Raw genomic sequence first — 23,301 nt, forward strand, 5'->3', positions numbered from 1 at the left:
GAAAACGTGAACAGACACTGTTTTTTGTGTGTCGCTGCTGGAGTCCAGCCTGCAGCGATGATGAAAAAGCATATTGCGATTTTATGGAGAAAGTGGGGGACCACTTTGCGTACCTGCGAGACGAGATTGATCAGTTAGGCAAAATGAGTGAAAGCAACGGTCCGGCTGCCGCGGAAACTATCTCCTCGGAGGACGCTGATGGATGCGGTCCTCGGCAGTGGCGCACCACGGCCTTACTCTCCCTCTTCCTCCTGCCCTCGACCTGGCACCTGACGGTCATCACCTTCAACACCGTCTCACCACCCTTCAAATGTGTCAGCAGCCCGAATGTAAGTTTCGATATTATTGATCCGCTCGAATTCACATTAAAATTTCTCTTCAGATAACCAGCTGCCGAGCCGACAACGAAACTTTCTGCACCAAATGGAGATTCGACGTGACGCAAAGCAATACTATTATCTCGGAGGTAAACTATAGTTTAAATTTCAATCGTGATAAAGAGTAAAATTTATTTTTATTCAAGTGGGATTTGATTTGTGAGAATGAATATCTCATCAGTCTGGCGAAGCTGGCGTTCCTCCTCGGCGTTGGTTTGGGCGGAATCATTTCGGGCATTCTTTCGGACCGGCTCGGACGCCGAAAGATCCTTACCATCGCACTCACAGCACAGGTAATTATTTTCTGTCATGGGGATTGTTTAAATTATTTCATTCCTGGGAAAATCTAATTTTTTCAATGAAACTTCCTTCGCAGCGCTTGAAATAAGATGAGTATTCATCTGAAAAGGAATAAAAATCTCTTTTTCCCAATGACCCAGAACAAGAATCATTTAAAATGGCAAAAAAATTATCCAGTTGGAAACCAGCCCGTTGGCTCGCATTGTTAAGGTATACTCTCAGGAGTGTCAAAGCAATGGAAGGTATTTGAGCAGTTCGGAGTTCTAATACTGGCTACCCAATGTCAGAGATGGCAAATCCAGCCCCTCTTCAAAAAATATTATTCCAAATAAAAAGTCAAAATTTCGCAGATTCTCATCTCAACGACAATCGCGTTCGCACCAACCCTCTTAGTGTACAACGTGCTGCGGTTCGCGCTGGGCTGGTCGTGCGTCAGCGTGATCATTACGTCGTTCGTGCTGTGCATGGAGTCGGTGGCCGACCGCACGATGGCCGGCATCCTCTTCCACGTGACGGTGCCGCTGGGCTACCTGACCCTGGCAGGGCTGGCGTTCCTGCTGCGCAACTGGCGCCACCTGCAGCTGGCCATCACCTTCCCCACGCTGCTCCTCTACGGCGTCATCTACGTGGTGCCCGAGTCGCCGCAGTGGCTGCGCAGCGACGCCAGCCAAGCGCAGCCGCTCGCGTTGGTGCGCACGCCGCGCATGCGCACCGTCTCGGCGCTCATCTGGCTGCTCTGGCTCGTCGTTTACATCGGATACTTTGGCATTGTGCTCAACATGGGCAGCATCGCTGGAGATATTTACTTGAATACGCTCTTTGCAGGTATTTTTTACGGTATTTTACATAAAAATCTCCACTGTGACTGGGAAAAAAAATTTCTCTTTAAAAACTGTCTTTGATGAAGTTTCTGAGCCCGCCAATCGATTCCTCATAGTCGAATTAGGTAAAGTGGATATTTTTTCCCTCCAAAAAGTCGAGCGCGACGAATAACATTTTTCCCGCCAGAACAATATATTAATGCGCGAGAACTGCGCATGCGTTAGGACTGGTTTGAGCACTTGCAGAGAGACCGCCTGTACGAATGACTTCTTTGTCAGATCCAGCCAGCTCTGACGCATGCGCATTTCTCGCAAATAGGTTCAAATTGTTTTGGCGGGGAAAAAGTTCTTTTTGGCCGGAAAAAATGTCCACTTTGCCTAATTCGACCCTCAGGAATAGATTGGTGTGCTCAGAAACTTCGTCAAAGACGATAATTAAAATACAACAATTCACGCTGTGTTAACCAGGATTGATGGAGCTCGTGGCGATAATTCTGAGTTTGCCACTCTTGCAAAAAATCGGGAGGCGCTTCACGTTTATCTGCGTGCTGGCGGCGGGCGGCTTGTGCAGCGCGTGTGCTGGGGCGCTGATCGCTTCAACATTTTCAACGGTGCTCGTTGTGCTGGCCCGTTCCTGCCTATCCATCGCTTACGTAAATAATTAACAATGCGATGGAAAGAAATAATTCAATTTGTGCCGCAGGTCGGATTGCCGTTGTACACGTCGGAGCTTTTCCCCACGGTCGTGCGCAACATCGGCGTCGGCTTTTCCAATTTTTTCGCCGGACTGGCACTCGTGCTTGTCTCGCATCTGTGGGAACTGGTATTACGGACAGTTTTTGGTTTTTGGTCGCTGTATAATCTCTGACATTTAAAGGCCGCGCTGGCGGAAGGACTTCCGTTGTTTGCGGTTGGTGCACTCGCGGCCTTGGGAGCTGCATCGGTGCTGTTTCTTCCAGAAACTCTGAACAAAAAGCTGCAAGACACTGTCGAGGAGTTTGAAGCTGAAGCGAAAAGAAGTGAAGGATAGCTGTTTTTCTTTTTAAACAAACATGCATTTTTAAGTAATCAACAATATGACTTTATTTTTCATTTTGCAAAAATATACAACGTGACAGCATTTTTTTTTTAAAGTGAATTGATACAGGGCGAGACAATAAAAAAACCTTGCTACAGTAAAAATTCAAATTTTCTCCAAATTTCCAGCGCGTGACCACATTTTCTTGGCAGATTTTTTGATTCCTCTCGTCAAAATCTGTCCAACGCGTGTGAAACTTTTTAGGGAAAGTCTTTGCTGTGAAATAAAATAGCATTGCAAGTAAGGAGACAGTTGAAAAATATAAGCTATTTTTGCAGCCACTTTTCTCAAAACATTTTAAATCAATTTTTGGCTTCAAATAAATCCCAAAGGTTCAGTTAATGCATTGAAAACAAGAGTTTTCCAGGATTTCCCAGTATCAATCCTCTTTAATGAGATTAGTGTGAAATTAGGCTGAGAATGATTGCTCCGACCACGCTCAATAGAGAGAGACGAACGATCGAAGACGAGTTGCAGTTGTATTTGTGCTTGCAAAAGTCGCACTGCTCCAAATCCGCCTTGGCGTTTTCCAACACACTTTGGATGTGCGCGCAGGTGTAGTGACCATTAAACATGCAACCCCTGAAGGTCACCGGTTTTTGTCCATCTGAAATAAAATAAATAAATAGTGAATCTCTCGCCTCTTGATTAGTTTGTTTGTATTTCTTACTCCTGCTTTTTGCTGTGAATTTGACGCATCGTTCCTCGTCAATTTTGCTGGAGCCGAGTGGTACGACCAGCTCCTCGTGGTAGTTCGGGTAAAGAATGTTTTGCACAGCAGCCATAGTTTCGCGAGCAGATTGACTGCAGTTGACTTCTTTTCCTGTGTATTTGTCCGAATCGAATCCTTCAAATGGGCAGTTTATTGGGTCGTCGTGCGAGTTGCACGTGTAGCAAGTCAGCTTTGCTCCGGCAGAAACTTTACATAACATGACGTAAGATAAATTTAATATTTAATAAAAACGAGTGTACCTTGGTGCGCTGCGAGAAGCACGAGAGTGAAGGCGATAAAAATGCATTTCGTCTCCATTTTCCGTTGTGTGTCGAGACAGGCTAAACGAATAAATGAAGGTTGCGATAATTTTTGTGGCCCTAAATACGCAGCAAGCAGGAAGGAAATCGTGGTCGCGCGGCAACGAAAAATCCCCTTGACGAAATTTAAAAGACGTAAGAGAGAAACAAATTACTATATTGAGTAGGAATAAAGGGTTTAATTAAATCTCATTTTGTAAATACGGATATAATAAAAAATGGTTTTTAAACTTTATCGTTATAAAAGTTTATTATTCTTTAATAAAATTTAAATATCTAAATAATAAGCACCATATTATAAGGTTTCAATATTTTATTGCAAAAATACAATACGATAATAAATAAATTAAAATTTGGGCACAATATTTCATATGCTCTAGTTAATCACACACTCTCTCAAGCATCCTTATGTAGCATTTAGATATAATATCTTTTTATAAAATTTCGGCAGTCTAGGTGTTTTATTGTTTCATTATTTGTTTGTCGATCAAGAGCGAAAAATCTAAATCACTGTTGAGGAGGGCAATCGCACTTGCTGGGGAATTTGAAGGTGCGCACCGTTGGACAATCGTTGGGGTGGTCAGGGTCCCAGGCGACCAAGTTCTTGGTCTCGAAGTATTGCTTGCAGCCGCAGTCGCCGCCCTCGCTGCCGCACACGTCCACGTCGACCCTCTGGTGCACCCCCTTGGACGCTTGCTGCACCACCACCAGCCATTTACCCTTGGAGTCACGAGCGTAGCCTGGCTCGACGGTGGCCATGGTCGAGCTGCAAGCCTCCGTGGTCCACGTGAACTGCTCAGGGGCCGTCGTTTCTCTCTTTGCCACGTGATGCTCCTCAGCCTGCTCGAGAATTCCGGCCAGCTCTTCAGCGCACTGCTTCAGCACGGTTTTGATCTGCTGGCTGTATAGTTCAGCAAATTAGAAGGATACTTATTTGTCTGATTGTTAGGCCTATAGAGTATTTTTATATTCAGAGTCGCGCGGATTAGCGGACTGATGCGCAGATCCACGTCCCAATCTTTTTCTACGTTAAATGAGTTTTCGTTAGCTGCTCTATGTCAAAATTTCTGAGGCCATCCGCGTCTCAAATGGTTGTCAAACGAAAGCGCACGAGTTGATCTTACAACATAAGTCGAAACCATGAGACCGCGGGAAATTAAACAACCGAGACAGACGTAGATCTCCTCTTTTATAACATAATAAAGGAATTCACGGAATGACGGTTAGATATGTAGATGCGCCTAGACTTACGTGGGGTAACGAGGAGGAGATGCACAGTAACCGAAATCTTCAGCTCCTTTACAGTCCTCAGCAAGGATGTCCTTCAACGTGGTTTTCTTCGATTTCGTATTATTTCCGCTGTCCAAAGGAGCTGCGACCACCTTTTTGTGCTTGTGGCTGGCGGCAAGGTCTTGTTCATCTTCATCTTGGTCTGAAATTTTCCATGTGAATCTGACAGTAATAAATTTATATCGTTTTATTTATACCTGGGAAATTGAGACTGTTTGGCAAGGGTTGGAACTGCGGAACGCCGCCGGATGAATGGGTCGACAAAGCGGTGGGCACCGACGATCTCAGAGGATTAAGGAAGGGGTTGACTCCAGCGGAGGGGAAGGGGTAGTTAGAGCCTGCAGCTGTGCCTGCTGGGAACTGCTGGACAGGGAGAATGCCCTTGTAGAGCTGAGCCAGGCCGGGGTTGAATTGCGAGTAGGCCGACGGCAGACCGAGTTGAGACGCGACTCCGGGCGCGGAAAATCCTCCAAGAGTGGCGGGGTTCAACCTTTGAGGGAGGGAGCTGAACTGAGGAATGCCCGCACCGCCGTGAGAAGACGGGAAGGCGTTCAAGAAGGGGTTGGCGAATTTATTGTCCTGTTGAGCGCCGAAGCTAGCAGGAAGCTGAACGTTTTGGAAACCAGCTGGTAGTTGCAGCTGAGGCTGATTGTTCTGGAAACCGGCGGGCAGCTGAAGTTGGGGCTGAGCATTGTGGAAGTTTGCAGGCAGCTGGAACTGCGGCTGATTGTGAGTATTCTGGAACTGTGGCTGTGTGTTTTGGAACTGAGGCTGAGTATTTTGGAACTGGGGCTGTGTGTTTTGGAACTGGAAGTGATGCTGCTGGCCTTGCCCAGCTGGTCCATTATTGGCAGGAAGTTGCAGTTGGATGTGCGACGGAATTTGCGGCACTTGAGGTGGTTGGGGTCTGGCCTGTTGAACCTGAACCGTTTGATAATTCTGATTGAATATCTGAGGGTTCGATTCCTGAGCGAAGTTGGGCGACTCAGCGGGCAAATGCTGCACAGGCGCGACCTGAGTTTTCACTTCCTGGTGGATCGGCTGTCCAGAGCCAAACCCGGGAGGAGGGAAATTACTGAACTCTGGATTTTCCTGGGTGTTCGTGGGAGCTACTTTCGGAGGCTGGGATGGTCCTTGCTTTTGAGGCGGTGGAGGGGGTTTTGAGACGGGCTTCAAAGTCCTGACAGGGGGTCCACTGAAAGGACCGATTACTGACGCCTTTTGAATCTCGAAGCTGGGATTAGGCTTCTGGTGCACCAACTTATTTTTGCTGGGGGCAGGAGGGGGAGGTCCACGGAAGATTGGTGGAGGAGGAGCGTGGATCACCTTCTTAGACTCGAACGAAGGCGCCCTGAAAGGACCGCCTTCGCCGACAAACCTTTCGTTTGAGGGCTTTTGATGCTGAGGAGGGAAGTTGGCGAAATGCTCTTTTCCAGGTTTAGGGGGAGCTTTTACGAAAGATCCCTGCGGAGGAGGCTGCTTAGAGAACGAAGCTTGTTCCCTGGGGCGGGAGTTGGAGAATCCGTTCGAGGGTTCTTTGTTAAAACTGGGGAATCCAGACGACGGATCCTTGTTGAAGCTGGGGAAGCTAGGCGGCTGATCTGGCTGCGCTGGGAAGTTATTTTGTGCTGCAGGTTTCGGTGGTCCGGCTGTGATCACGGATCCCTCAAAGGACTGCTGGAAAGGGTTTTTGCTAAATGCTGGCTGTTCGGGCTCGAAATTGATTTTCGCTCCCACGGGCTGGTTGAAACTGAAGGCGCCGCCGAATCCAAGTTGGGTATCCGAAGACTGTTGGGGTTGGGCAGAAAAGGTCTGTTTCGGAGGAGCAAAAGAGGGCTTCTCCTTGAAGGTGCCCTCGACCACCTGCTGGTTCGAGTTTTGGAATGAGAACGAGGCGGGGCCGTTCTGGCTAGGAGGCGCAGACTGGACGTTGATAATCAGAGGTTTCTTATTATTGTTTTCGACCTGCTGAGGGGCTTGGGCGCTCTCGGCGCCGACCGGGCTGCTGATCGGCGTAAAGCCGTATTCGACCTTGGGACCAATGGCCGGGCCTTTGGGCCGGTTAGCGAAGACGGGCTTTTTGGCAGAGGCGGCGGCAGTGGGATTGGGCTGCCTGAAATTCGACGGTGGTCTGAAGCTCGGCCCGACCTGCGGCGGTCCGGGACCAAAGCGTGTGGAATCCGGCGGCGGCTTGCGAATAATCCTTTGTTGCCTGTTGTTGGCTTCAGTGTCGCAGGAAACGGCTGCGAAGAACAGCAGGGCTGTCACAGCAGACACCTGAAAAGTGAAAATAAATTCGCTCATTATTATCGACTCCACGCTTTCTGAGCAGCAATCGTCTCAACACAATGTGCAAATTAACCACGAGCAGCGTGCATGCCATCATTACTCTTTTTGTCGTTGATATACTGTTACATTCCCTTATATTTACTTTCTCATTGGACTTATTCGCGGGAAAATAACGACTGGTCATGCAAGTTGATTGGCCTGCTTTCGCCAAGAAGACGCGATTTTGCCTCCTTCCTCATATCCTTATACATCATTAATGCGTGTAATCCGGCAGAATGTCGCAGATGCGGTGCAAGGCCGCGATCCACTTTGCGATTACCGCGCGTACGAGTGTGTGATCAAATTGTTAAATAATTACAAGAAGTCGTCTCGCGCGCGCGAGCTGGAATTGTAGGTCGCTGGCCGGCTCCCAGCTCACAGGAATTCGCTGCGCCTTTGCATGCCTCGCTTTCGGTTTCCGACAAAACGCCAGAAAATTTAAATCAATAAATATATCGTGAGCAGTGCGGCACAGTTTCTGCGTCCCACTCGTTTCAATTCTGTGTCAGTCGAAGGATCAAATGTCGTTTTTGCATCTGTTTTCGCTCGCTCGGTTTCACCTGCATGCACTTAATAATACGGCAGCTGAATCTCCGGACGCGCACGGATGACGTCTGCCGAACCCAAAAACAATTAAAAGGTAACACGAGACCGAGGTTATGAGAACAATAAGCAGTTGTCAACTCCGTTTATTAGTCTAAACTCGCGGAGCAACGGTAATCATTATTACGTAGTCTTGATTAAGGAATTTGCTAAAGATTAAAAAGGGGAATTCGCCCGCGGGCGCTGGATTCCCGCTCCTCGTGACCGGTCGGACATTCTTTTACAACTTTTTGGCAGCAAATGTGGAGCGGAAGCATATTCACGCGAATTCGATTAACCTCTAGCTTATTTTTTGGCTCCGATAATTGCATTGTTTATTAAAACAATCGTCAGTTCTAAAAATAACTGTACTTTGAGCCTTAAGAGCTTGCCGGCTTTGCGTGTTTTTTGTTACAAGTTTCAGGAACGACCTAAATGAACAACACTACTATACACGATCTCATCTAAAAACTCGCAAGTTGGCAATTTCAATCATAGATCGTTGCCAATCTAGGTGGAATCCAGGAGAAATTCCTGTCGATTCAATGTTATTTCTGCCTATGCCGCGGTGGATACTTTTAGAACATCGCAGATGAATTATTTACAGTTGAGAATAAGGCTTACCCTGATAATCATGTTGTGGTGTGTGTGTGTAAGGAGCAGCCACAGGTGATTCAGGTGGTGCACCTACGTGTTCGCACGCGAGACTGAGCGTGTGTGATGCTGCTTTTCAGACCATCATCTCCCATAAGGCCTTCCGCGGAGTAGAGAAAGCCTTTCTTTCTTTCTTTCTTTGCTCTGGTCGCGGGGGCCCCCACCTTGGTGCGCGCGTTCGTTCGGTTATATCAGCAGTTGGCCTACTAAGTAAGGAAGCAACAAGGGCTCCTCTTGGCAGGTGCCGCCGCATCCAGTTGACCTGGCCTTGATAATGAATAAATCGCCGCCTCACTTGCGCCAGATGAATTTTAAACTCCTTCTTTAACCGATGTCACTTGCCGGACAATGTGTGAGAAATTCAGGGTGGGACCGTATCGATCGCCTTGGTTCACTTTCCTGAAATTTTATATGAATGGAATTTGGCGTGAATTAAAAACCAACATTTCCCCTCACTGCTTCATTGTTGTTTTTAATGTGTTGCCATATTTTCGACACCAACAATTTTGTCTTGAGAAAGCAGGTTTACAGCCAGAATTTTTGCAAATTAAACTCATCATTTATGCAATGTACTTTTACTACTTCATAAAATTATTTATTAAACACTTATGCTGCAATAAACATGGGAGACCGGTTTGTGTTGACAATTATAACAATTAGAGCCGTCTCATCTCTTCTTATTATATAGAGGCTGTCCCAGAATGTGGACGCAATAGGGTCGCGTCTCATATTGTATATTATCGTTATTTATATTACTCCATCCCATCACTGATCACGCCCGGGGCAACGTGGCAGCGAGCGCAACACTCATTTCGCTAGATTCGCATTTCTCCAGTTCCGTTGACACAGGTCATTATCGCAGTTTGAGACGGACATAATATATATCCTATAAAGCCTCCAAACAACCAAATAACTGGACTTTGCCTGCTACAAAACAATACTTCTCCTGCGATGGAAACCACAAACCATTTCTTTGCAACGAGAGGCACATTAAGTTGCAAGTCACTTGATAATGAGCTGCAAATCCGCTGAATTTCTCGAAAGTACAAGAAGAATAATTGGCATCTTTTATTCTCTTATTCGAGAGTACGTACACCTCCGCATTCACACTCAGTTTGTGGGCTGAATTAGAGAGTTTATTTGAGTAGGTTGTTGATCATTAATAAATATGATTCACCATCCAGATGCTTGTTGTGTTTTCGTGCCGGTCAGCTAACTCTTGGGAGTTTGACCTTTGGCTGCGTCGTGATCAAGTTTTGGAATCTAGGATTTGAGGGTAATTCAGCGCCGTCCAATTAGCGTTCGTGAACTTATAATTAAAAGCAAGGTGACGCGGAGTCGTCTCTGTTTTTCATAAATTAGTTTTCGTTGAACCAGTTTGGCACTTTAAGGAAGGTTAGGTTGATGGAAATTATGTAAATTACGCAGGATAAGGAAATCCCATTTTTTTCTGAGCACCCAATCGTCATGAGCATGATTAATTCAATTTATAACTGTCTGAAGGAACATTAAAATTGTGTAAATTGATCCTGGCATTAAAAAAGCAAAATTCTTTTTATCATGATTACAAATTTCAAATATTTTTAAAATTAATTCGGCTTTTGTTTGTGCATTTGGTGAAAATGAGAGACAATGGGATTCTTTTTATCAAAATATCGATTAAATCGTAAGATTTATTGGAAGTCCTCTACTTTGCAGCATAAATCAATCTGAAAATAGTCAAAATTTTAAGTAATAGACCATTTAGACACAATAGAGGTTTTAAAATACAACATATTGTTTTTATATTTGTTAAAAAAAATGAAACATATTGGGAATAAATGAAAACAGACTTCATCCTCGAGTGGTTGACTATTGCTAAAACCAAAAAATGAATCATTCAAGTCTGACGCGCGCGCATAACCTGTGGCTAACATCGCGGAAGTGGGAAAAAGAAAAATAAACAAATAGCAAGCAAAGTTGCAACAACTTTCCTAAAAACATGGATATGTATTAAAAATTCAGATTGGATCTGAACTGGAAAATGACTATATTTAATTAAAGAAGTTCTTAAAATGGTTAATAATATATAGACACGGCAACGAATTCTCGAATTCTCAACCGGATTTTCCATAATTCACATGAGAAAAATGTAAAAACATTTACATACTGGCGTTTCCTCGCGGAAATAACGGTGACAAATAAAAGAGAAGCCCTGACAGATTACGGAAGTGCGCTTTAACTGCAATTTATGATAGTATTATCTTTTGTGCAAGAACTTGTTGAGCAATTAGACACACATTTTATGCCGCGAAAGAAGAAGAAAGTCTTAACAATTGCTGTGATTACCCTGATGAAACATACACACAGAATCAGTCTCATGAACTCTTACTTCGCATGAAAGTTTTCGGGCTAATGAATGAGTGTGTGTTTAATTCATTTTACGCCGATGAGTGTGTTGGTTTCCAAGAAGAGAGAAATTCGCTGATCATTCCAATAGTGTACGCGCAGATGTGCTGGAAAGAAACTTATTATTATTTATCCTACTTGGCAGTGCTGCGAGTGAAATGCTCGGCGTTCGTGATGACCATCCGACGTGCGTGAACGCATTTTAATTTTACGACCGCGCGGCTGCTGGTGAAATTGGCTTCAAAAGGCATAAACGTTTATTTTCACAGTTTGTCTAAGAGTCCTGTTAAGCGCGTAAAAGGCCAAACCAGCCGACGCTTCATTGGACATTAGCATATCACATTGAATCAGATAATTGTACATAGCCACGCATTGATTGATATTCATGGCGAAACGGTGAGACAGTTTATGGTCAGTGCAGAGCAAAACTAGCTGATGTTTCAATAAATACCATAATAGAAATGGGAACTATAAATAGACCAAAACAATTTTAATTTGTCAACTAGATGATTGATACAGCAAAATCTTGGAATATGCTGGTTTCCAATGCATGAACTGATCCCTTAGGATTACTTTGAATTTAGGATTTAATCTGAGTAGCAGTGTAAATATTTGAGAAAAGTAGCTGCAAAGTTTTAGCACAGTCTCCTTACTTGAAATCCTATTTTATTTCCCAACAAAGAGTTTCCATTAAAGGTTTCATACGCTGTTGGACAGATCTCGACGAGACGAATCGAAATCTGCCAAGAAAATGTGGTCACGCGATGTAAATGTTGAAAAATATTTGAATTTTCATAGTAGAAAGGTCCTTTTATATTATTGCACAATGCTAACAAATTGTTTATGGCATCCAACAATTCAAATAAAGAAAGGAAGGTTGCCTCCCCTCCCGTGTCCAGGCAGAGAGTTGTGCGCTTTTCGAAAATAGATCGTTTTTAAAAATAATTTGGCTTGTTTTGGATAAAAATGAAACTATTTGAAATTATTTGTGAAACTCAACAACAGTTTATTCATCAACAAGAATACAAATATAAATTAAATAAATAGAAACAGAGAGACACTCAGCCACCATAAATATTACAATCTAAAAAAGTGAATTTGGCACGATCAAATAATAAATAAATTAGTTCTTTGGTTTGAGCCTGGCTCCGAACTCCCTCGTATCGGACTCTTCGAGAATCTCGTCCTTTTCCTCCGACTCGAGTTCGTCGTAGAACTCGGAGCCGCTGTCCTCCTCCTCGTGGGTGGCGGCCGGCGCAGGGCCGAACGAGTATCGCACTTCGGCGCCGCTGTCGTAGTCGATGTCGTTCTTTACTTTGCTGCTGCTCTGCTCTTGGATGTCGAATTTGTGGTATTTGTCTTGGAAGGCTTGCAGGAAGCGCGAGTTGGTGTCGCCGTAGTACGAGGTCGTGTTCACCACCGCCTCCTTCAAGTGCGCCAGCTGAGATTGCGGCGCGTTCACTGCAAACAAATTAAAATACGAAAATAAAATGAATGAATTTTAACTATGGAGAAGATTTTACCTTTGACGACGTGAGGAACGGACGCTTCAAACTGCTGCTGAATGAGCAAATCCAGAGGAGTTCTTGAGATGGAAGGTTGCGAGTAGGGGTCATTGGTGACCGGCACCTGAGGCACAGGCCGGCTTGGGTCAGGGTCTGGCGCGTAGTAGGACAGACCGAACGCGTTCTTTGAGGTATCCTCGTGAACCTAGCAAAAATACAAAAATATAATTATGGATTAAAGAGAGGTAAAAATTTTCTTGGAGAGTTAAAATTGGAAAAATACAAGGCCGTTTTCCTGGAAAATCAGGGTCTCAGCCAAAATATGCCTAATTAGAAGGCCTACAAATGTGAGTATTGTTTCAGTTTTTTAAGTAATTTTTTAATTTTTTTAAATTTTTAAAATCTCAAAACATTCTCTTAGATTTGTATGTAAGTAATTAGGATAAAACGTTGTACAAATAGTGTATGCAACATACCTGGAAATTTTCCAGATATTGAAAACATTTAATTTTTAAATGCACAGAGTTAAAGATTGAAACATTTTGATTTTTCAGTTTAGGAGATTTTTGATAAATCAAAATTGCACAATCGATTGTTTTTACTATCAGAAAATGATGGGGGTCACCCCTAAGGTTAGAAAATACCATTAGGACAGGTAAAAAATCGAACCCTGGCGTCAGGGTAGCCCTCAAAGATCGATATTACCAAATTACCAAAATGCAGCCACTTTAACGATACAGGACGGGCTCTGTATTGGTTCGATTTGCAAGATTTTCACTCCATTGGAATTTACAGATCTAGAGAGCTTTCAGAATAAGAGAGCCACCGGAGCACTCTCAGGGTACTCAGGAACAATCTCAGGGCGTTTTTTGACCACCCTGATGGCATTCAAAATAGGTCAAGCGGCATATTTTCCGAATGCTCTCAGCTTGGCCATTCCAACGGTGTGCAGATTTTGCAAATCGAACCAATACAGAGCCCGTCAGGTATCGTTAACGTGGCTGCATATTGGGAATTTTGTAATATCGATCTTAGAGGGCTACCCTGAGACAAGGATTCGATTTCTTTCTTGTTCTGATGGCTTTTTATTATTTATTTAGCTGCAAACCTTGTATCCGTGATCGACCGAATTGACCGGCGGCACGATGGGGGTGGCAATGGTGTTGTAAAGGGCGGGGGGCGCGGGCACAATGCCCGAATTGGGCCCCAGGTTGGGCGCAGGGATGGTGTGGATGACGTCATTGTTGTTCTGCATGACGGGAACGTAGTGTGCCGGGCCGGCCGGCGGCGACGGGCTGAACTGCTTCACAGGGGCCACCTTGGGACGCGACGACGGGCCCACCTTCGGAGGCGCCACCTTAAAGGGCCGGTTGATCGAGGGGGCGCGGCCTAGGTGCACGGGCAGCGGCCTGAACTTGGGGTGGTGGTGCGGGGGGCGCGGCGGCCCCCTGAACGGCCGCTTCAACATCTGAGGGGGATGGCCTCGGGGCCCCATTGGTCGGTAGTTGGGCGGATGGATGTCGCCGGAAATGCAGACCGCCACGGCCGCCAAGACCAACTAAAATGGGCAAAGGTCAAATTATTAAATTGGCCGGGATTTTTAAAATAAATTGCCTGACGTTGATTAAATCGAAATTTAGATGAATCATTTAATTGAGCACACTAAGGGTAGCCAAATTGGTATACAACCTTCAGGGTCTTAACCTGACGTAACCCTAAGTGCCATAGTATGTACTCCACAGGGTCCAAAACCCATGAAATGATAATAAACTGTAAATTTTTCGTTTTTTGGCGCGTCAGGGTCAGACCCTGAAATTTGGAATCGACCTGACATTCTCCATTTTTACTACCCTAAAAGTAACTTGGACACATTAAATTTAATTTTTCAATGCTACACGTTTTGGCCCTGAACCTTCGAAAATCGAAATCACCCTGAAAATTCATTTTTTTAAAAAGGTCGCATAAGGTTTTACCTTTTACTTGCGACTTTTATTTAACTTGAAAAGTAGTTTAAAATAAAAAATTGGGTTGGGTGGTATAATTTCAAGATGATTATCAAAAATTACCGTCCATCTTTCGTTTATTAATGTTTTTGAGCAAAAAATAAATTTAAAAAAGGAAAATTCCCTTTCCTGGGCCTTCAATTTGAGTTTTCTGTAAGTAATTTAATTAAATTCAAGTGTCGCACTCAACAATTATATTTTATTAAAAAAATAATTAAAAAAATAAATTGAGGATTATTCTTTAACAAAGGAATGAGTTTCTTGGTTGTGACTGCACCAAGCTTTAATTGACTAATTAAAACATATACATATCATTGTGAAATATTTGATAATAAAATGTAGAAAGGCAGCACATTTAAAAAAAATATTAGGCCGTTTCTTTCGGAGCACATTTCAAAAGATTGTGGTAATTCGAGATCATGCGGCATGATGCAACTTTTTATTCAATATATGCATTGCCCTTTTACTTTTCTCCTGCATGACATTCAGGGTGAATGCCACGCCAAGAAATTTCTACCTCAAGCCAATTGTGTTTAGCTGTTACAGTTTTTCGTCGTCTGATGAAAATGGCAAAAAATAAATTGGTGAGCGCGCGACTTTCGTTGATCGGTTAGTAGCTTACTAGGCCAGTGGATCATCGAGCCAGCAAATTAATAAAAAAAAGGCGACTGTGTATTATATTTTGACACTTGGTCTGTGTGAACAACCACGGCGCAATGACGAAAACATTAATTTCCAGCCTCAAGTCATCGTAATTTTCTCTTTTCGCCCATTTTCGAAGGAATATGAAAGGAGCCAAATAATATATTTGTCGGAGACTTGGCTCGCACGCACGGATAGCTGTCTCGAATTCTATTAATATTCCAACCAAGCTTTCCAGTGGCCACGAAAAGATAACAGTGCACTAGGAGAACAATAGAAGAACCAAACGAGCCCGTTATGGTACTTAATAAAATATCCTGCGGTCAATCGAGTTCAATTATTTTCTTAATTTGAAATTTCAGGTTAATTCTAGAAAGTGATTCCTGATTTTTAATTTAAAATGCGATCAGGACAGGTTTTAATTTTTTTGAGCCTGGAAATAAAATTTAATTATTTTATAAATGGTTGCACAGCACGAAAAATTCAAAAATATTTTTAATCACGTTGATAAGCTGTCTAGAATTTAAATTTGCTTGGCCAGTTATCTAAATTTTAAAAATTATCTGCATAAAAAAGAAATAACTAACTCTCCTATAGTTTGCTTAATTTTCCACGACACCAAATAAATCCAGGCACACGTGTCTTTCAAACATTGCAGAAGTGGAATAAAATAAAATTAACCAAATAAATTCAAACTTATTCTGTGTGCGTGCGGAATTTACATATCGAAAAAAGTGAAACGTTTGTGTGGGCGCGGCGGAATTACACTCTTATCGTGCGCATTTTTCCTTTTCTATGTACATGCAAACAGAAAAGTCACTCACCAGTTGGCAAAGTTTGGTGTGCATTGCGTGCAAAGGCCCTGGCACCACCTGAGAGCACGGCGGGTCACTGCCAAGCGCTGAAAACAACGCGAGCAAGAAAGAAGCGCAGAAAGAGGAGGTAGGCGGAGGCGCCGAATCAGGTCACTAGACCTTCTTTTTCCTCTCTCGCCGGCGCGCTGCCGCTCGTCGCGTCCAGCCCTTTAATTTCGTTTGTACCTACAAATTGCCCGGGCAGAACCAAGCGTTGACGGAGAAGAAGAAGCCGGGGGAAGCTGTGCCACGAGTTTGTCACTTCCAATCCCACGGATGTTCGCCTACAACCGTGCATTAACTCGTTTTCTTGCTTCTCAACACCGACAAACAACTCCATTACCTTCGCAGTTGTTTTAAAAAAATCATTTATGATAAATTATGTATATTTCAGGATGGTCAGATGTAAAAATATCCTTTTTGATTAGGGGATTTACAAAAATTAATTACTTTTATTTATATTTTGAGCATTTTCGACGCATTTGCCCTAAGAACTCTATTAAACTATTTTTCTTATCAAGATTTTAGCTGAAAATCTAAGAAAAGAGGAGAATTAGACGCGTGCCACGCCTACTTTTCTCACTTTCATCGAAACAACGCCCAATTTCTGAAATTCCCGATTAAGTTAACCATAAAAAATCCAAGTATTACGATACTCCTGCGTTTTGTGACATGCGCCACGCCTTCTTTATTTCTGTTCCAGGGAAACCATGCTCCCATTTTAAAATTCCCGCAAGTTACGCCCTCTTCCATTGGAAGCTATTCACGGATGATCCAATGAATTTTTTTTAAAAAAAATTTGTAATTTTTGTTGAAAGTGGAAAAAATATTAAATAAAATTTTAGACATTTAAAAAGCAAATAAAATTTGTTTTTATTCAGGATGCTTCAATTCTGATTGTCTGAGGACATATAGAGTGCCTTCATCTTACGAATTAATTTATTCGAAACGGATAAAGTCAATTATCGAATCCAATTCGAAGTGCCAAAGAGCCATTTGCTTGAATTAAAACGCGGATCGAGTGGAGTGGAGCGGAGTGCTGAAAATACATTCGTCCTACTTGCATAAATGATAAACGGACGAATTTGAATGAAGAGAAGAGGAAAAAAGGAACAAGTTTACGGAAGTAAGTGGCACACAGTGCGCGCGGCGGCGGCGTTCGAGACCGGTTTTGGCGGCTCCACGCTCGTCTCTGCAATCGGACGTGCGCTACCTGAAACTCTGATCTGGTGGAGCCGGAATCTGTCGAAGAGCACTCTATTTTCGTTCCAATAAAAAAATAAACGTGAAAGGGCACGAAATTGAAATATCGTGTGGCTGCTCACGTCAAACGATTTTTGGCACTTAACGCGCTTGTGAAAGCGTCGACCCAACCTGCTGCTATTTTCAAATGACGCATATTCTAATTTCTAAAGCTGAGAAGAAATGAGATTTTAATTTTAACACTTTGTCACAAGAACTGAGATTCAACGGGATTTTGGGAACTTCAGGGTGTACCCTGAGCACCCATAGGGTTTAATTGCACAAATTCTGAGAGCTCTTGATTTTGCCGATGCAACACGGTATGCAGATCTTGCAGATGGAACCACTACAGAACCCGTTAGGCTTCATTAAAAAGGCTTTGCTGATTGCTTGAGGTCTACCCTGACGCCAGGGTTTAATTTTTATCTTTTTTTGTTGCGTAGTTGAATGCATATATACAAAATCAAAACTGTCTCGCGATCAGAAAATGTTAAAAATGTAAACCTGGTGACAGGGTAGCCCTTGAGTGATCGGTAGCCACTTTTAAGAAGCCTGACGGGCTCTGCAATGGTCCCATCTGCAAGATCTGCACATCGTTGGAATGGCCTACTTGAGCGTTTTTAGAATATATTCAACTCGACCCTTTAGGAAGCCCTCAGGGCACTTTCAGGGTACTCAAGAACGAGATCAGGGCGTTTTCTGAGCGCACAGGCGGCTTTAAAAAGGGGCTGAGTTGTGCATATTCTGAAAGCTCTCGACTTGGCCTTTCCAACGGTGTGCAAATATTGCAAATCGAACCAATACAGAGCCCGTCAGGCGCCGCTAATGTTGCTACCGGTAACTAGAAGGCTACCCTGACACCAGGGTTTGATTTTTAACCGGTTCTGATGGTCTTGTTTGACCTCAGGAGTAACCCCAAACATGTTCTGAGGGTAAAAATCTAGTAATCATGCAATTTAAAATCAAACCTGTGCTCAAAAAAGCCTTCAAAAGTGCAGTAAACATTAATAAATCAACCCACAGACCAGAGATTGAGAATGAAATAATCAGGTTGGTATGCAACCGGTTCGGCGTGAGAGCAGCGCCGGTTGCATAGCTCGTTTCCTGCTGGCTCTCACGTGAATGAGAATCAGCAAATATATTTTAATGTGCGTTTCGGCTTGCTCGGTTGGTCGATTTAGGTGAAGGTGTGCTTGTGCTGGGCTGCGAAAATTGTGAGCGGCTGCACTGCGTTTTTTTGTCGCTCCGCAATAATTAAGTCGGCCAACTCGCGTGATTTGTGCGAGCTGCAGGTGCTTATTACACGCGCTGTTTGACTATTGCTCAGATAGCCTCCTGTGATTGTTAATTTACAAAGTGGAATGCAGTAATTTCCGTCAGTAATTCGTCAATCATTCGTACTTGAAATATTAAAAATATTTAGATATAATTGGATTATGAGTTACTGCATCCACATATTCCTGGAATTTTGCCTTCTAAAGGAATGACCGTGGATGTCACAATTAAGCTAAATTATTTATTATCTTGAGTTAAAATTGTGCATGGTTAGGCTGCCGACAACTTATAAATTGACTAAAATGTTTTTGAAACTGTGGAAAATTGGGCAATTATTATTTTTGAGTTAATTGTTTATTTCGAAAAAATTTAAAACTGTTTAATATGGGATAAAATGTTTCCCTAAGAGATTTTGCCTAAGAATTTTCAGGATGGTGAAACCTACAGTTTTTGAGATATAGAGGGTCAAAGGTTATTTTTGAGTTCAGGGTAAATTTTTAGAAATTCAAAATTGCACAAACCCTCGGAACATGCTTCCGGTCACCCCTGAGGTCGGATTAGACCACCAATATCGGACCCTGGCGTCAGGGTAGCCCTTGAGCGATTGGTAGCCACTTTAACGACGCCTGACGGGCACCGTATTGGTTCGATTTGCAAGATTTGCACACCGTTGGAACGGCAAAGTCGAGAGTTTTCACAATATGTGCCACTCGACCCTTTTGGAAGACATTAGGGCACTCTCAGGGTACTCAGGAACGAGATTAGGGCGTTTTCTGAGCGCCCTCTTTGCTTTCAAAATGGGTCAAGATGCATGTTTTCTTAAAGCTCTTGACCTGACCATTCCAATCAGGCGTCGTTAAAGTGGGTACAAATGGGAATTAATCGAAAGCGATCCCTCGAGAGATACCCTGACGCCGGGAATCGATTAATTATCTAATTTTTTGGTTTAAATGCATAGTAAGAAAATAGAAATAGCCATCGGAACAAAACCCTGGCATCAGGGTAACCCTTGGTTGATTGATATCATTCAATTGCCAACAATGCCTGACGGGCTCTGTAGTGGTTCGATTTGCAAGATTTGCACACCGTTGGAACGACAAAGTTAAGAGTTTTCAGAATATGTGCGACTCGACCCTTTTGAAGCCATCAGGATGCTCAGGAAGCGCCCTGATTGTGCTCAAAATTTCGTGCCTGAGATCAATTTTTTATACATTAAATTATTAATTGGTTTTAAATGAAAAAGTTGCGTGCTCTATTGCATTTGCATAACGCCATTAATCAAAATGTCTGCCGCACAATCGCCGTTCTCTTTTTTGTTCAGATTTGCGGTAATGCATTATTCGAGCCGAGGGAATTATGTCGAATACAGTGTTTCGCGTAGGTCAAGGTGTTGACTTCTCTTGCGCAGCACTTGAGAATGAATGCGGCACCGATACAATTTTTCTTGTCTCACTCAATCCAAGAGCTTAGCGGTCGACAACCTTGTACAAAATAGCTTTTTCGGTCCCTAGTACGTATAAAATATTGTCACACACGGTGGACAGTAGTGCACACACGTGAAGCACGAGTGTCTTTTCATAATATGCTACAATTTTTATCGGCATTGGCCGCAAAAGGCGTTGGACCGCTCGCTAGGGACACATTATTTGTGGTTTGAAAACCAAATTTTTTTAATTATGTGGCTAGCGATCAATTTCATGCACAATAAACACATTTTAGAGGGGGGTTTAAATTTATTAATGCAAATGACACGTCAATAATCGGGAAATGGCAGCTCAATGTCAAAATAGGAACTGCAGCGGAGCTAGCAGAAAAAATGAGTATGCCCTTAACGCTAGATTGCAGTGTGGAACGTCCATGAATTAATATATAAATCCATTTCCTATTCGTTTTTGTGCGAATATTGCATAGCTAATTTTCAGGAATCTCTTTTTGTGTTTGCATCGAAGTATGTTTCGAAATTCAATTGCAATAAACTGAAGATAAAAAAAACTTTGTTCTATTAATTTCAAGCGTCTGCCGCAAAGCCCGATGCGGTCGTCTGTCTGCAAAAGCCACAAAATCGTTGACGTAATTCGTGATATATATCTTTATTTTTAGACATGATTATATGATTTTTGGATTGGAAAACTACGAATTTTTGGGTTCGCTGTTGGATTTTGATCAAAACCCTCTAATTTTGGTTCAGAATTCCAACAATTGCCTGGTTTACAAAGGCTCAAAATTGGCAAATATTTTTAAAAGTAGATTTTTTTTCAGGAAATTTTTGAAGTAATTTTATAAATTAAGTGTCTTAAATGATCAACATTAAACGCCCAACAACTTTTCCACGTTGACTAACTTCCTAGGTCAAGGTCACTAAAATTGGACCAAAGATTTCAAAAAATGTCTGAACATCGAGGAGAACTAAAATTTTGATTTCAGAGATTGTCAAAATGTGTCACTTCATCAGAATATTAATATCAAAAAATGGTGTTACGGTTTATCCGTATTTTAGAGAAATTTTAGTTTTAAAAAAAAGTGTTTTCACCCAAAAATAAGAATTTAAATGGAATTTACACTAGTTTCACGAATGTGTAGGTCAGATTTGGTCCCTATTTGAACAGTTATGAGTTTCTAAAGGGAGTATAGTAATCACTCCCAGGGAGTGAGTTTTGGCTAATTATTAAATTTTGACCAATTTTGACCCTCTTTGGAATCGTCCCCTACGTTTTCCACCCCCCAAAAAGTCAAATTTTAAGTCAATTCTACGTTTAACATGCATATTTCTTGTCTATTTAAAATTTCCCCAACGGATTTTTTTGAACGCATTCCAAAACATTGAACATAAGATCAGTGTTCATTTTGCTTTGAACGTTTTCGTTCATTCATCCAACTGCCAATATTTGTTTCCGTATCTAAAAATATAATTCTGGCGCGGAATTGGGCATAAAGTTTCGATTTGAATACCGGCTCGAAAGTTAACTAATTAGTTGAAAAGAAATTGGAGCAGGAAGCAAGACTGCTTTCATCAACGGCGGAAAAAAGTGATCCTTATGCACACACGGCACACAAATTTTGACCTGGCTGCTGCAAAGCGGCGTGTCGTTAAGGGAAAAAGCGCGAGCGCCAACTGGATCGGCAAGTCGCAGACGCACGTAGTCCCTTTTTCTCGCTGCGCCTGCAATTCAAACTTTTACGAAATATCACCAAATTGCCCTGCTTCACCGTACTTTACTAGGGCATCAAAGCGTTGCTGTGATACAAATTTGCGTGCACTACCGCTTCGTTGCGACATTAACGCAAATTGCGCCGTCAGGCTTATTTTTTCTTTATTAATCTAAAAATTACAACACGAAATAATTTGATTGGTAATCGATTTTGAGGAGGTAAATCGGTAATAGTTAATATCGGATTTTAATTATTTTTCCTAAAGCCGCGGCTTGTTTCTTTTCCACTTATTTAATCGATTTCCACGAGTTAACCTTTGAAAAATGACCAAAATTTTGGAAAACGAGCTATTCCACCAGATTCTCTGTGAACAGCGACCACTGGAAGAGGGCGTATCTTGCGGGAATTTTCAAATCGGGGCGTGGTTCCCAGGAAAATTAAAAAAGAGGATGTGGCACGAGCTGCAAAGCGCGGGAAAACTGTGAAAATGACTCAGAAGGGAATTAAAAATGCGGAGAATTTGTAAATAAAACCACGGGGAAGTAGTAAATTTTGAGAGGGCGTGGATATACCGATGCAATTTAAAATAGAAGGCGTGGCATGTGTCACAAAGCGCGGGAAAATCATAAATGTGACAATTTTACTGGAAAAAACCCGGGACTTTTGAAATAGGAGGGCGTGGTGTCTGGAATTACTATAAGAGAAGGAGTGTTTAGTGAAAATAGTCACTGGAAAATGGTAAAATATGTTTTTTTTTTGATAATTTGCTGACATTTTGAATTAAGGGCGTGTTTCCCTGGAAATGTAGAGTAAAGAGGAGTGACAAATGTCTTAAAGCGCGGGAAAATAGTCAAATTTCACGACTAGCTTTTCGGAACACCAAAAAAGAAGACGTGACAGGTGTTGCAAAAGCGCAGGAAAATCTTGAATTTGACTTTTCCAGCATAACTGTAATATAAGGCGTGGCTAGTGGAACGATTCGCTGGAAATGTGGGAAATTTTTGATAATTTGCTAAAATTTTGAATTAGGGGCATGGTTCCTTAAAAATTAAGAGTAAAAAGGCCTGACACGTGTCTCACATCGCGGGGAAAAAGTAATTTGATGAATTTCTGAATTAAAATATGAGCTAAAATCCTGATTTTGAAACCAAAATGCCGGTTTTGCAAAAATAATCTATCCTCAAAATGCCATTTATCGTGCTTAATCGGTCAAAAGAAAATTAACTGATTCCTGGGTTTTCATTGAAACTTGCCAGGGAGAAGAAAATTAAGATTTTTTTATAGTTTACTCATAACCACCTACAATATTTAATTTGAATCAAACGGAACACCCAAAAAATATTTCATCGCTTCAACGCGTGCAAATTGCCAAGGTAATAATTAATATGTATAATTATTTCATTCATTGAACAATGAATAATAGAACGCTAGAAACGAATTAGGCAACTTCGATTCAGGCATGTCACGCAGGTTGCATATCCGTCTTCCGAGAGGAGATTTTGTTTTTACACTATACAATATTAATAGAAAAAAAATAAATGAAATGAATCAATTTAATAAATTTAAAACAAAATAAAATGTGATTTTCTAAGAGGATAAAATCGGAGGAATGATCATTAGTTAAAAAACAAAGCACTGCACGAGAAGGAATAATTTTTTAAATTAAGAATTAAGAGGTTTAAGTGTCAAACTGGGCATAAGATGGTCTTCCCCAAGTACAAAAATTTCTCCTCGCGTTTTTGCAAAGTCACGTTTCCCTTTCTACACGTACGTTCATTCG

General features: G+C 42.3%; 4 protein-coding genes across 4 annotated transcripts; 1 reads left to right on the top strand and 3 right to left on the bottom strand.

The window, feature by feature from the left end:
- The first annotated feature begins 91 nt into the window (after positions 1–91).
- LOC135946658 (solute carrier family 22 member 6-like) lies at positions 92–3,224 on the top strand. The gene is made up of 7 exons (XM_065494961.1): positions 92–329; positions 383–466; positions 524–670; positions 1,028–1,502; positions 1,967–2,151; positions 2,202–2,321; positions 2,376–3,224. Exons 1-7 carry the CDS (start codon positions 144–146, stop codon positions 2,526–2,528), a joined length of 1,350 nt encoding a protein of 449 aa, XP_065351033.1. The 5' UTR covers positions 92–143; the 3' UTR covers positions 2,529–3,224.
- On the bottom strand, positions 2,975–3,661 carry LOC135946659 (uncharacterized). Its single transcript, XM_065494962.1, has 3 exons — positions 3,549–3,661; positions 3,247–3,495; positions 2,975–3,183 (listed from the first exon to the last, which is right to left on the bottom strand). Exons 1-3 carry the CDS (start codon positions 3,604–3,606, stop codon positions 2,975–2,977), a joined length of 516 nt encoding a protein of 171 aa, XP_065351034.1. The 5' UTR covers positions 3,607–3,661.
- A 242-nt stretch (positions 3,662–3,903) lies between these two features.
- Positions 3,904–8,575, bottom strand: LOC135946655 (uncharacterized). The gene is made up of 4 exons (XM_065494959.1): positions 8,433–8,575; positions 5,096–7,175; positions 4,860–5,040; positions 3,904–4,509 (listed from the first exon to the last, which is right to left on the bottom strand). Exons 1-4 carry the CDS (start codon positions 8,442–8,444, stop codon positions 4,116–4,118), a joined length of 2,667 nt encoding a protein of 888 aa, XP_065351031.1. The 5' UTR covers positions 8,445–8,575; the 3' UTR covers positions 3,904–4,115.
- Positions 8,576–11,832: 3,257 nt separating this feature from the next.
- Positions 11,833–15,994, bottom strand: LOC135945644 (uncharacterized). Its single transcript, XM_065493463.1, has 4 exons — positions 15,825–15,994; positions 13,464–13,913; positions 12,374–12,560; positions 11,833–12,311 (listed from the first exon to the last, which is right to left on the bottom strand). Exons 1-4 carry the CDS (start codon positions 15,846–15,848, stop codon positions 11,974–11,976), a joined length of 999 nt encoding a protein of 332 aa, XP_065349535.1. The 5' UTR covers positions 15,849–15,994; the 3' UTR covers positions 11,833–11,973.
- Positions 15,995–23,301: the final 7,307 nt, after the last annotated feature.

This window comes from Cloeon dipterum, chromosome X, assembly GCF_949628265.1.
Source record: "Cloeon dipterum chromosome X, ieCloDipt1.1, whole genome shotgun sequence".
Taxonomy (NCBI): domain Eukaryota; kingdom Metazoa; phylum Arthropoda; class Insecta; order Ephemeroptera; family Baetidae; genus Cloeon; species Cloeon dipterum.